The 12644-nt window shown below is 41.1% G+C and overlaps 1 protein-coding gene across 3 annotated transcripts in view; it reads left to right on the top strand.

Annotated features, from left to right (window-relative positions):
* The window catches only part of ARHGAP20 (Rho GTPase activating protein 20), a 51811-nt gene that overhangs the window by 29054 nt on the left and 10113 nt on the right, over positions 1 to 12644 (top strand). For all 3 annotated transcript variants that reach the window (XM_008922741.2, XM_018071539.2, XM_018071540.1), the window contains exons 6-8: positions 2555 to 2632; positions 6533 to 6599; positions 8504 to 8686. In XM_008922741.2, coding sequence (XP_008920989.2) covers positions 2555 to 2632; positions 6533 to 6599; positions 8504 to 8686 — 328 coding nt within the window. The remainder of the gene's footprint in view (positions 1 to 2554; positions 2633 to 6532; positions 6600 to 8503; positions 8687 to 12644) is intronic.

Raw genomic sequence — 12644 nt, 5'->3', positions numbered from 1 at the left:
GTCCCAAGAAACACCTCTAGTGGAACTTATGAATAAGCATCTTCAGAAATACCAGAACAATATACCCTTTTTTTGCTTGTAAATCTTATCTAAACCCACAACTGCCTTCATTCAATTCTGCGAAGCTGCAGCATCTGTTATTGTTCATAGCGATCTTAAGTCAGGAAAGCAGTGTGTAAGAACACCCTGAGATTGCCTTAAGCATGTTTTTTATCAACTAATTGATGCTGGTAAATTTATAGGCAAAGTATAAATAGTAAAAAAGGTCATTCACAGGGTGATTTGCACCTTTTTGACTAAGCAATTATTAACCAAATTAAAATAAATTCTTGCATGTAGCCAATTCCATAGGGATACCCTAGCATTCAGTGATAATCCATCCATTCCTTTACTTCTTCTACATTTTTCTTTTCTTTCTTGTAACATCTGTATTTCAAGCTCAGAACTCCAAGGAGCATGTGCAAGGGAATGAGAAATTTTGACAGAAGTTAGATTTCATTGGAGGTCTTTGCCCAACGGTCAATCTCCACTTAGAATTCTGTATTTGCATAGATGAAAGCATAAAGGAGTCTGCCTTTTTATCAGAAAATAATAATTAAACAATAATATAATTGTGAGGTGGCTAAGATAAAAATTAATAAACAATACCAAAAATTGTGAAGTTCAAATGCAAGACTGCAGATCAAGGTCTGCTCAGGTGTAAAAGTCTATAAATCATACATGCTCTCGGATTGCAGTCTTGTACCAGAGTTTGTTGGGGTTTTTTTAAATGCCTTTTCTCCTTAGCTGTAATTAGCTCATATGCCAGATATGGTCCCCTGATCCTGACAGTCCTAGAAACGACACACTATAGTCTGGATATTATCAGTAATAAAACAGAGGAGGAACAGATAGAAATTCTGTGATGCAAACAGTTCTTATTGCACTGTGGTTCCTGCTATAGCGGCTGGAGATGCCTAAGAATTATTTTGGTTTTGGACAGTAAGGAAGGCTGAACACAAGGCACAAACCATTTTATTATATTCTAGCCAAGAGCAAAACTTATGCAAATGTGCTGACCTACTCCTGAGAGCCAGATGTCATTGCTTCAGGCAAATGTTAAATTTTTTATGGTATGAGCATTCAGATATGTCCTGAAGCAAGATATACAGTATTCTCACTACTTTCCTTTCATTGCCATGGCAGCTTGTAACCGTCAGGAACCTACACAAATGTACAGCTCAGATCTTTTCTAAATGCAAAATGTCAGGGGGTTGTTTCACCTGAACACCTTATGGCCAGCATAAAATTGATATACTACAGAAGGTATCAGTGTATTGCAAACTATCTTGGGACTGGAGTGAACATCTACATCGTAGCTCTGCCACCTTCCCTTGTTTGGGCCATCAGATATGCCTGGTGGTTTGTTGCAGTGGGCATGCCTTTGTTCTGCCAAGACTTTAGTCTGGCCAGGAACCAGCTGCAATCCAAAAGCTGTGTAGTGCTGTTGGTGGAGCCAAGCCTCTAAAGAGGGCTTAGTAACTTGTGCTTGGTGTGTGGGAGTTACCTGTTAGCTTGGAAGTGAGACCAGCATGGGTATGATGCTGCAAGCAAAAACCACTCTGACACATGTTCAGCATTTGTTTTTGCCTCTGCAAAAGGCAGTGGTGCTGCCACATTCCAGCAGGGCTGAGGATAGAGTCATTAATCCTGGTGTGTTCGATGCATAAGAGCAATCCATGGAGCTGAGGTACAGAGCATTGCACAGCAGTACTGGAGGAATACTGGTTCCAGGCAGCAGATGCTGAAATCTCACTCTGGAAAGACTGCCCTGTGGAAAGCAGCACTTTCACCAACCAAAGCTTGGCACTCCATGCTGGTCACCATAACTATTTTGAAAATGGTATCTCTGCTGCTCCATGTGTTTCCATACTGCCCATCAGCAGATTCTGGAGGCTGCTGCAGAGGTACCATTTTAATTGGATGAAAGATTACCAAGAGGAAGTGCTTCTGGTACTGAGCCAGATCTAGCTCTGAGAAATCTATATAGAATGTAGCAAAGGTACTAGAGATGAATGGCCTGTTTACAATATTTTCTTGCCAGGGAGAACTTCAGTTGAAAAGGACAGAAATTATTGACAATTGATATTTCACTGAAAAAACTCACTGAAATGTTTAATTTTTTTTCAAAGGAAACTTGTGTGCTTTTAAATTAATCAAACCATTGGGTTCCCCTTATGCAGTGTCTAAAGTGCAGTTAGTAGTCCTGTCTTTTTGAATATTTTAATGTGGAAGTCATGTCCCCAGTAATCATGGCACTCTCTCTTCTGATGGAGCTGCTAGGGAAGCAGGGAGCAAATACAGAAAGTATGTGACAAAGCAGAGGAAATCAAACCTTGATCTCAAACAGCTGAACCTTTATCTATGTAGTATAATTTATTTAATAAGTAAAATTTTAACAGGATATTCTCAATTTTTCCAACAATGAATTATGCAGAACTACTGCACCTCAGATACTCTTTGCAAATCCAAATTTTTAATGACACTTTCCCCTTCTCCTTTTTTCTGTTCACAGTCAAAAACCCTAAGTGTAACCAATGTTGATACAGCAAACGATGTAATTCTGATGGCCCTGCAGCAGCTGGGAATTAATGTAAGTCCTTGCACCAGTTTTAACGAGTCTTTTTTTGCAGTCTCTTATAACAGTCAGATCTTGCCTTGCACTATTTCCAAGTTTTAGGATATGAACATTAATTAAAGCCTTTAAGATAGCAATTCAGAGTTATTGAAGTGCAGCAGAAGTGCCTTCTTAATATATAGACCTCCAGAGATTAACAAGTGCTTTAAAAGTTTTGAGTAGGTCTCTCGTCCCTGTAAGGGATCAGTCATGTTTCAAGTTGCTTTTAAATCTGCTTTGCTGAAGCCTAGGAGGAGACATCTAGACACAAGAACTGAGAGTTTGGTAGAGCTCCTTTTGCATGCTTCAGTGTGAACAGGAAACCTACTGACTTGTCTGTTAGTTGGTTTCAAAATGTGCAAACATGCATCATCAGCTGTGTCCCCAGATAGCAAGTACAAGCACTGCTCTCAAGTGTCTGAATCAGGTACTTTAAATACCCATGGACCTTTAGAGTTATGTAAGACAAGAATGTAACTAAGCGATTGCACGAAATCTGAATGCACCCAATTTAAGCAATGTCCTGAAACTGTTTTGGAAAAAGGCTTTTACAGGATTTACAGTGATGCAGGGAATCTGAATGCACAGAGTCTGAATGCACCCACTCTGAATCTGAATGCATAAGATCTGAACGCACCCAATTCAAGCAATGTCCTGAAACTGTTTTGGAAGAAGGCTTTTACAGGACTTATGGTAATGCAGGGTAGTACCAAATAAATGCAGCGATTCCTATGATATCAAGTACTGCCTCAGCTGGCTTCCTTTGCTCTAAATCAGACCAGGTAGTGCCTCAGCTGTAACAGTGAATCAATGCCAAGGGCAGAATTCTGGCTCCCTTATTCTGTTTCACAATGTGGCTCCAACCAACACCAGTGATCACATAGAAGATCCTGGATGACAGCTTTTTAACTGGCCTGCCAGTCTGCTGTTTGGGTAATAAGAGTTTTTTAAATGTCTTACTCCTGATGCACGTGTTGATCTCATTGCATAGAATCTGTCAAGTCTTTCCTTACCACAGCCTTGGGTGTGAAGAGTTAAATATGAGCAAAGTGCCACTCTTGTGCTTCCCTGCGGCTTCTGGACATTCACAGCAAAAGTTGGAGTAACCTCAGAATTAGTATTCACTAACATCCATTATCCCTAATTTATACAGGCTTTTAATACAGGGATCTATTCTGCTAGCTTGGCATTTCTCAGGCACAGCAATTTCTGTCTACCCACCTTGTTATTTCTCAGACATCCCATTTCCACCAGGGCTGGGGCTCTGGCCTGAGCTTAGAATCCAGTAGTCTATTCAATTAAGGAAGCTGGAGTTCATGGAGGGGGTTGCAAGGTGAAAAGGATAAGATGTGAGTAAAAATTAGGATTTTAATTGCAGATTGTCTGCAAGAAAAATCAGGAGACTATGCTATATTACAACTGCAAGTCTTTATTGTGATGTGCTTCATTTTTACCCATTTTATGGGTGTCATTTGCACTTCCTCATTTTGTGTACAGAAAAAACAGGAAAATGGTAGTATTCAAAGACAATACTTTGAGATGAGCAGGAGGAGGAGCTGGTTAGGTTTCAGCATTGTGTTCTTTTGTATGTATTACAATCAATCCTTTCCTTCTCTACATTTTTATTTCAAGTGGAAAAAGAAGGAAAGCCATTTGAAAGATGTAAAATCTTGCCTGCAGAATTATTTGCCCAAGTAATGTACTACATTTTTTCACTGCTTCTTTAGAGCATAAGACCTTTTTTCATTATAGGCATATCATAAGATTAGCAATAAAATCAAACAAGCTAAATAAATTAAGCTGTAGCCTGGATATCAATCAAACACCCAAACCCCTCGTAGGATTGTTCTGACTGGGAGGAAGCTTTGCCTTATGTGAGGTTTTTTATTTATGTCCAGAAAGGACCACTTGAAAGAAGCTTTATGACTTTTCAATGGCAATTATAAAAACTACATTTCACATATTATGTGATTAATGAGGCTATTACTTTGGCTGAGTTCACTCTGGTTTAACACATCAGGGTTTTTTCGTCTGTGGTTTCTCTGGTAAAATGACAACTAGCTCATGCAAAATGGCATTGATCATCTGTTCCAAATTATCAAGTGGGGCAGAAAGAAGGGCCTTGGGTTTCCCAGCTCTGTAATTACACTTTGACTTTTCTGGGACAGTCATATTTATACTGACAAATGGCCTCATAAAGCCCATAAAGGACAGGATTTGCAGTCGGGATATGAACAGTTTGCCTCCTGAAAGCCATACTTATTAGCTCTTTCCCTTCCCCTGCTTCCCCTTGATGGCAACAATCCCTTTCACATATATGTGTAAAAGGAAAAGCAAATACCCTTTCCTGTCCTCCTCAGCTGTATTTATTTGCTCCTGGCTGCTTGCCCTGAGGCATCAGAGATGTCTCCAAAGCCTATTTATTTTCCTTCTGCCCCCTGCTAGCTGACTTAACAGCAGTGCTAATATGGGCCAAAAAGCTCTGTCAGTCAGAGAGCAAACTGCAAAGGCTTTATTGGATGTATCAGCATTACACCAGGTACGTGCAGCAAGTAGGAAGAGTCTCAAGAGCCTTGGGGACACTGGGTGAAGGTCCAGACAATGCAGGATAGTAGGCAAATTGTTTAAAAGGAGGTAAATAGAGCTAAATAGATACTGTCATGAGGTATTTACCACCTTTGTAGCCAGAAAACTTTTAGATTTTAATTATTCTGATTTAGCAGTATCACTGAAAAGTAATTTAAGGTAAAATAGATCACTTTTAATGCAGTGCATTTATCCACTTGCTATTTCCTTTTGTCCTGAGTGTGGTTTATATTAAATGTCATTCTTTTACTTCTGTTGTCTCACCATCATATCTGAAATAGGTATTATTCTCTTTCTTCAATTAAACTGCAACACTGACTTCTATATTTATGCTAAAGGCAATATTTTGAATTTGCTTTCAAATCAGAGGTTTTACACAGCTTTTCACAAAGATGATCACATTCTTCAGTCTTTTGAAAATTGTCTCCTTTGATGTAAATTTATTCTCTCCACTGTACATTTTAAAGAGGGCTTGGCAGTCTGAAAACACCTTCCAGTGCTTCCAAGCCCTTCCACAGAAAAGGGCTGCTCAAAAGGGCTGACAGCAGCCCTACAGGGAGATTTTGGGGCAATGTTGAATGCCAGGAGCCCCATGGGTGCCATCCTTGCCTTGGCATCATCAGAGTGGGCTCAGGACTTGGGTGAAGGTTCTCCTGCCCTGCCTTTAAGCATGGGTCACAGGCTCACAAACCTGAGCTCCTCCTGCTTGAGGGGGATGTAGAGAAGCTGGGGAGATGGTGGAGCAGAGTTCTCAGATGTGAGGCCTGGGGGTCCCTGTGTGGCAGAGCACATCCCAGAGAGTGTGATTTCCCTGGTACTCAGGACGGAGCTGAAGGGTGACCTCAGCTCACAGGAACTGCCTGCTGTCTGCCCCATGCCCTGCAGCAGGGCCTCCTCCTCCTCCTCCTTGTGCTGCTTAGCTGTAATCCTTCTGGGGAATCAGACTTGTCTCTCCTCAGCGCTGGATGCTGCTAAGTGCTGCAGGGCAGAGTGGGCTGAGACATCCATCCCTCTGCTTCCAGGAGCACTGAAAGAATTGGGGAAAACCTCCCCCTTTACCCTCAGAAATGATGGGCTCCAGCACCTCTCAATGCTCAGAGCTGAGTCCTGGTCACATAACCAGATTGCTCAGGACAGACACAATTCAGAAACTTTGCTGGTTGGTGGCCAACTTAGGCACTGCAAAGTAAATGCTGCTGACAAGGTGCAGATTATCCTTATATTGTGAGAAACCTTACATGAACCTGTCCTTAATGGCTGGCAAACTTATTCTTAATTTTGGTTTTAAAGGGCTCTGAAAAAGATTACAAGCTGTGGGTGATTTCAGGAAGAGAACATGCTCCTTACCCTCTTATTGGTAAGTTCTTGACGTTGTTTTGTTTTTCAGTATTCACTCAGCTTTTAGTGCTGAAGGAAGCAAGAAATACAGAGAAGACTGAAATGCAGTTTCCTCTTTTGTTTTTCCTGTTTTTTCTCTTACTTCCCTGTCACACAAGTTTGCCTATTTGGGGAGCTAGTCAGATGCTGATCCTTTGTTTTGAAGGGCTTGTGTCACTAAGAGGTTGGAAAAGGTCATTTATTTCTGCCCCAGTTTTGCTGCATGAGCCCCAGTCTTTCTGCAGAGTTGGCCTCTCCACTCACCCCCTCCTGGGGCCATCATCCTCCAGGCTGTCCAGCTTTACCATACTTCTTCCTACACCTCCATAGCATTGTTTACTTCCCTCCTCAGTAAAACTCAGCAGAGTTTTGAGAAATGTTCTGTTGTTAACTCAAATTAACTGATTCAAGAAGTCCTTTTCAATCCTCTGTTTTTCGTACTGGCTGACAGCTTCCCTCTGATTAGGAGTGAATCAGTGCTTATTCTCTTTCTAAAATGGTTTTCAAAACATTTTGTCTTCAGGAACCAACCCAAAGCTCAAAAGTGTTTGGATGGAGTGATTTGATTTTGGCCATTGATTCACTAAGAAGAAATCCCTTCCCATTATTAAGAACCTTTCCCTGTAGAAGCCCAGCTTTACTTGTGCTATATGAGTTTGCAGATGATTCTAACAAGAAAAACTTATGAATTTTCTGGTTTTACCTCTTGCAGATCTAACCCCAGTAAATCTTAGCATTCCTTCTCAAAGCAGCCTTAGTTACAAATGCTTCGCTGGAGTCAGACAACATGAATATTTATAAAAGGTCTACCTGATGTACCTTATAGGTAGTGCAAACTGTTTAGCCTTTGAAACATACCAGACTTTGGCTTTCTGACCATTATTGTGTATCTTCTTCAGAACAAATCACAGCCACAGCTCTAAACATAGAGCCAGAGAATTCAGAAATGGTAAAGCCTTTCTAATCGACTGACTTTCACTGCAAATTCAAATTACAATTACAAAAGAAGAATCCTTGGAGTATGAAAGTGATGCTGTTCTTGATATTTGTGCAAAGGTTTACTAGATAAGGCCAGCTTTTATCATAGGTAGGCATCAGAAGCAGAGTTTTGACTGTGCCAAAGCTTCATCCTACCTGTAATCTCAAATAACGTCTCTTCCAATCTCAGTGCTCAAGTCTAACTGCTAACTAAAACATCTTAGCACTGTGTCCATATTTAATATATTTCATCTGCCCGGTCTTTAGAGAAGTCTGAAAAACATCTTTCCAGTGGCATTTTTGAAAGCTCCTCCAGAAATGAATTGTGTCTGTGTAGTCCCCAAAGATGCTGGTTAAAGCCAAGCGTAGCTCATTTGCATTAGCCTTGTGATTAACGTTTCCTTCCTGTTTCAGCCTCAGATGAGAACCATAATTGTATCTCGTTTGACTGACTTGGTGGCTGTTGCACTTAACACGGAGAAGGAAGGAAGATCACTTTCACACTGGATTTTTTTTGCGTTTTGCATGCTTAGCAAAAATGACTGCTCCCAAAGTCTCATTTCTCTCCAGAATGATACAAGCAATCAATACCTAAGCTTTCAGTGCTACAAGGAAATCAGTAGAAATAGTAAACATCTGTATTTTCTGATGGGCTTTTATGTGATACAGCTGCAATAGGTCTGATTTTACTTTTACATCTGCTTAACTACACCAAACACGGTAACTCCCTATCTGCCAGTGTATGACTTGTGTCTGTGTAAATATAGAGAAAAGTGTCAATTCTTAGATTATGGAGAGAGAAAGTGCTGCAGGCCAGCAAGCAAAATCTGCTCCATCCAGGGCAGATGGAGTTTTGCAAGTCTCCAGTCAATCCAACACAGATTATTATGATTTCTCTTTGAACAGGACATGAATATCCCTTTGGAATTAAAATGAGCCACATTCGCGACGCTATGCCCCATGGATCAAAGCACTGTGCCTGCCCCAGGCAGCTTCAGGAGTCTTTCCTGACGGAGCAGCTGCCCCAGGAGCTGCAGTGCCAGTTTGTGCTGAAGCCAAGCCAAGTGGCCGTGTGCCAGCAGCTGAACGGTACGTTGCCCCGCTCACCCCAGCAACATTCACTCATAGCCTGGCTTCCTCCCTGGCTCTGCTACAGAAAGCAAATGTACCAGCACTGGGGGTAGTGAAAAGTGAAGAGGAGTGTGCAGTTGTACCTTCCAGCTGCACAAGGGATTCTGCAATGTAGCTCTCCCTGATTTCAGTGTGCTGTTGTATATGTGTCATCCTTGTAAGTTACATTTTGACAAGCTGCCTGTCAAATGATTCTTCTAAAACAAGCAAAAGAAAGACAAAATCTCTTACCTGCAATTTTTTGTAAGTCTCTTCTCTCTGCAGCCCTTGCTGTGCTCTGTAGCAAGGCTGAGTGGTTTTACGATTCCAGTGTCAGGGCTTGACTTCGGCACAGAATTCCCGTGCAACATTTGGCAGCATCCTTTATCTCAATACGGTACTTAGGGCTGTACACCTACTTCACTGGGACCCTCAAGTGGCAGTCTAGACATGTCCTTGAGTACTTAGATGAGGTGAGCAAATAGAACTTCTTTATTTCAGTACTCTGAACAAATTGAAGAAAGTAGTATTTCCTTCTGCCTTTGGCCTTGATGCTGCAAAAATATGAGCACCTGCTCTCTGTTTTGCACTCTGTTGTCAACGACACAATGACTGAGCACTGCTCATGATAAAAGAAATAAGGAGATCTTTACAGGATTGAGACATTACGTCTCGGGCAGGGATACATCCCATGGTGTGTTTTAATTGTGCTTACCACACTGGCATACGCAGCTCAATTAGGAACTCTGCCCTACTTCACCACTGATGACTGTATCATAAAAAAATAACATGTACACTGTTACCCTGTGCACTCCCCAGTAGCTAAGATCTCCCACAATATATGAATAGAATCCATTTGTAATGTTTTTAGAAATTAAATATAGTAAACTATACTAGTGTCTATTATAAATTATTCTGAAAATTGATTACATTTTATATATATTAATTTCCTTTCTGCATGCCTTCATCCCCCCCTTCACAGTAATTTGTATCACATATTACTTCATGGCATGTTTCAAGAATGAGGCAATCTAGCAAAGGGGTGTAATTAGGTTTACAGACCCTGCTTTGGCAGCTGATGTTGACTGGCAAGAGAAAATAGAAATGCAAATCAGGCCTGTAGTGTTCTAATGCAGATGTGTTGTCATCGGTGCTGTGCAAGGTGCAGAGGGGCAGTGAGGCTAGCTTGGGGCAGCAGAAGCCGGGGGCAGCCTGCATGTCATGCACAGGGATTGGTCTAAATGGGAGGAAGGCTTTTAGTCCCTTCACCTTTCCTTCTTTCATCAGACAGAACCTCTTAAAGCGGTGTATAGTCTGACTGCTTGCAAAGCAGGCTGTCTCACATACAGCGCTGTTTGTTGTGCTCCTCCTAACTCCTTCTCACCTATTTTGGTTTTGGAAAATGGCAAAAGGTACCTGTATGCAAACCAAGGCTATGATCTGACTTTGGGCTCGTCTTCAGATCAGCAAGCCAAAATCTGTGTGTTTGTTTTTGATTAACCACTAGACACACTGCCACATACAGGGCAAGTTTACAGAGAATGGCATTTGTAATCCCACATTTCTCTGCCACATGCTGTGCTATCCTCCCTCCCATCACTTCCCTGCATCGATACCACTATGCTGGACATGCTATGCCTTCTGGAGGCAGCAAGGAGCAGCTGACCAGCTGCACCAGTATGCACCAGGGTTAGGCAGCAGTGTTGGTGTTGACAGGCAGACATGACTGACACTAGGCTGTCATGTCAAATAAGTAGCTGTGTGGTAGTGTAGTTACATCAGCTGTCCTGGCAGGATGGTTAAAAAAAGTACAGAGAATTTAATGTGTGGAAGAACTGGAGTGTTTCTGTCACCTCTCCTGTGTGGCCTTTCAGCATGTAACAGGAATGGTCACCTACCAGTTAAACATAGCAATTAAGTAATGCTCATGAGCACATGTCTAAAGTATTGAAAGAACTGACTGCTGCCAGTGGCTACTCTGTAATCCAAATTATTATTTAATTGTTTGTTAGAAAGCAAAGATTCAATCAATTAGTCTCAGTACAGAAAGGAGGTCTTTGAAAACTGTTGACAGTTAGGGGTTTGATCAGAAAGGATGCTACGCTGTTAGACAGATCTTAAGTTTTGTTTAGAAGTTTCTGATTAGTTTCAAGAAGAGGAAATGCCACTTCCATGACTGGGACACTACCTATGAATGGAAATTCCCTTCATGTAAAATATGAGCAGAAGAGATGGCTGCTGTGAGCTCTGAGCAAAGTTTTCCATCAAAGTAGTGTTGATTTTTTTCTGATTCTGGCCTGGAATAATCCACCAGAGCAGTGTCCTGAGGTTTTTGTATGGAAGTACTTCTGCAGAGCAATAATTGGTGACTGTCTTGGCTGAGAGAAGCCTGGGCTTCTCCTTGTATTGCAGCTTTGCACAGGTTCAAGGAAAGGAAGTGTACATCCACGCCTTCTCATCTGCTCTGTAGCTTAAGACTTCTCAAACCTTTTAAAAAGGGGATATTAAAAGGATGAGTTTTCCTGTTGTTCAGTGAATGTTATTTTTTTAAGTGACATGGCATTTCATTGCTGTACATCAGTTTTTGGTTTCTGCCCTGGTATGTTGAAGAGCACTGGTTAAGATTTCCTTCCTGTCCCTGGAGAGAGCTGCAGTTAGTTACAATTACCCCTTGCTCACACTGTCAGTTTGAGACATGGCTTTTAAGAGGGGAGCAAACAGTAAGAGACTAAAAAGAGTTCCTAATTTTAAGACTCCTTTTTTATTCACTTCTACTTTTCCTTGTTATCCAAAATAGCATCTTTTCTTAATTTTTACTTCCACTGAGACCTACAGGACTGACAGAAAAAAACACCAGTATGTATTTGCTGTGTGACTAGAACTCCAAGTGAAGAAAACCTTATTTGTGTGCTAATATCCAGCTCATCTGAAAGAAAAAAAAGTAATTTTGAAAGTTACAGGTTAGTTATGTTCTCCAGAACATGATGTGTCAAGTAAAGCCTTAGATACTGCCAGACTTACATTTCTTGAAGCTTTGGGCTGCTTAAAATGTATATCCTTGTTATTTTTTATGAAAAGAATTTTTCATCAGGCTTTCACATTCATATGTTCACATTTTGAATTAAACTGTAACTTTTCATCCTATAGTGTCTAATGAAAAGATTTCCACCCATTCCCAAAAGGAGCATGATCTGGAATGGAATGACGTATAATGAAAATTACTCTTTGAGCTCAAAAAACAGTTGAAGTAAAGTGTAGGAGAGAATAAAGTATTGGAGAGAAAAACCTGGTATTATACCACAATCCTTAATTCTGCAAGCCTTGTTTCTGCCCTCCACAACAGCAGAAAGTAAAATGTTTGACCAGGTGGAAGAACCAGCTAATAGAAAAGTGTGTAGGGTAGGCAAGCAACTAAATCAATGCTGATTGGCTTTGAAAACATCTTGAAAAGGAAAAATAATATCAGAATAAGTCTTTCCCAGTTAGCATTTCTATCATAAACAGTCCCCACCTCCTCCCCACTTAGCAGTAGCCCATGCTGTTAAGAAGAGTTTACACTGTCTGTTGTTGAGAAAGGTCATATGAAAAAACCCTTTTTGTATCCCAATACCAGATTTTCCTTCTCTATATGCAGCAAATAAGAGAATAAGAGCTTCAATTAGTGGTGGTCTTTCGATATCTCATGAAATATGCTAAAATTAGGACAAACAGAGCCCATCAGTGTGTGGGCAGCACGCTGAAATGCCATCTGGAAGGCGTTGATTAAAGGGCAGGCACTGTCCTTGGGCCATGGTCAGCAAATGCTTGGAGTGAGAAGACTAATGATACTCTTGCATTGCAGATAAGAGAGCAAAGGCAGTGGCTTTTCATGGTCTGAAAACATCTCACCACATCAGCTGATTCTCTTGTGTTACTTGTAGGGGGAGTGGGTGCTCTC

The sequence above is a fragment of the Manacus vitellinus genome, unplaced genomic scaffold (genome assembly GCF_001715985.3).
Source record: "Manacus vitellinus isolate BGI_N305 unplaced genomic scaffold, ASM171598v3 scaffold_2_pilon, whole genome shotgun sequence".
Taxonomy (NCBI): domain Eukaryota; kingdom Metazoa; phylum Chordata; class Aves; order Passeriformes; family Pipridae; genus Manacus; species Manacus vitellinus.
This window is presented reverse-complemented; position numbering and strand designations above follow the sequence as displayed.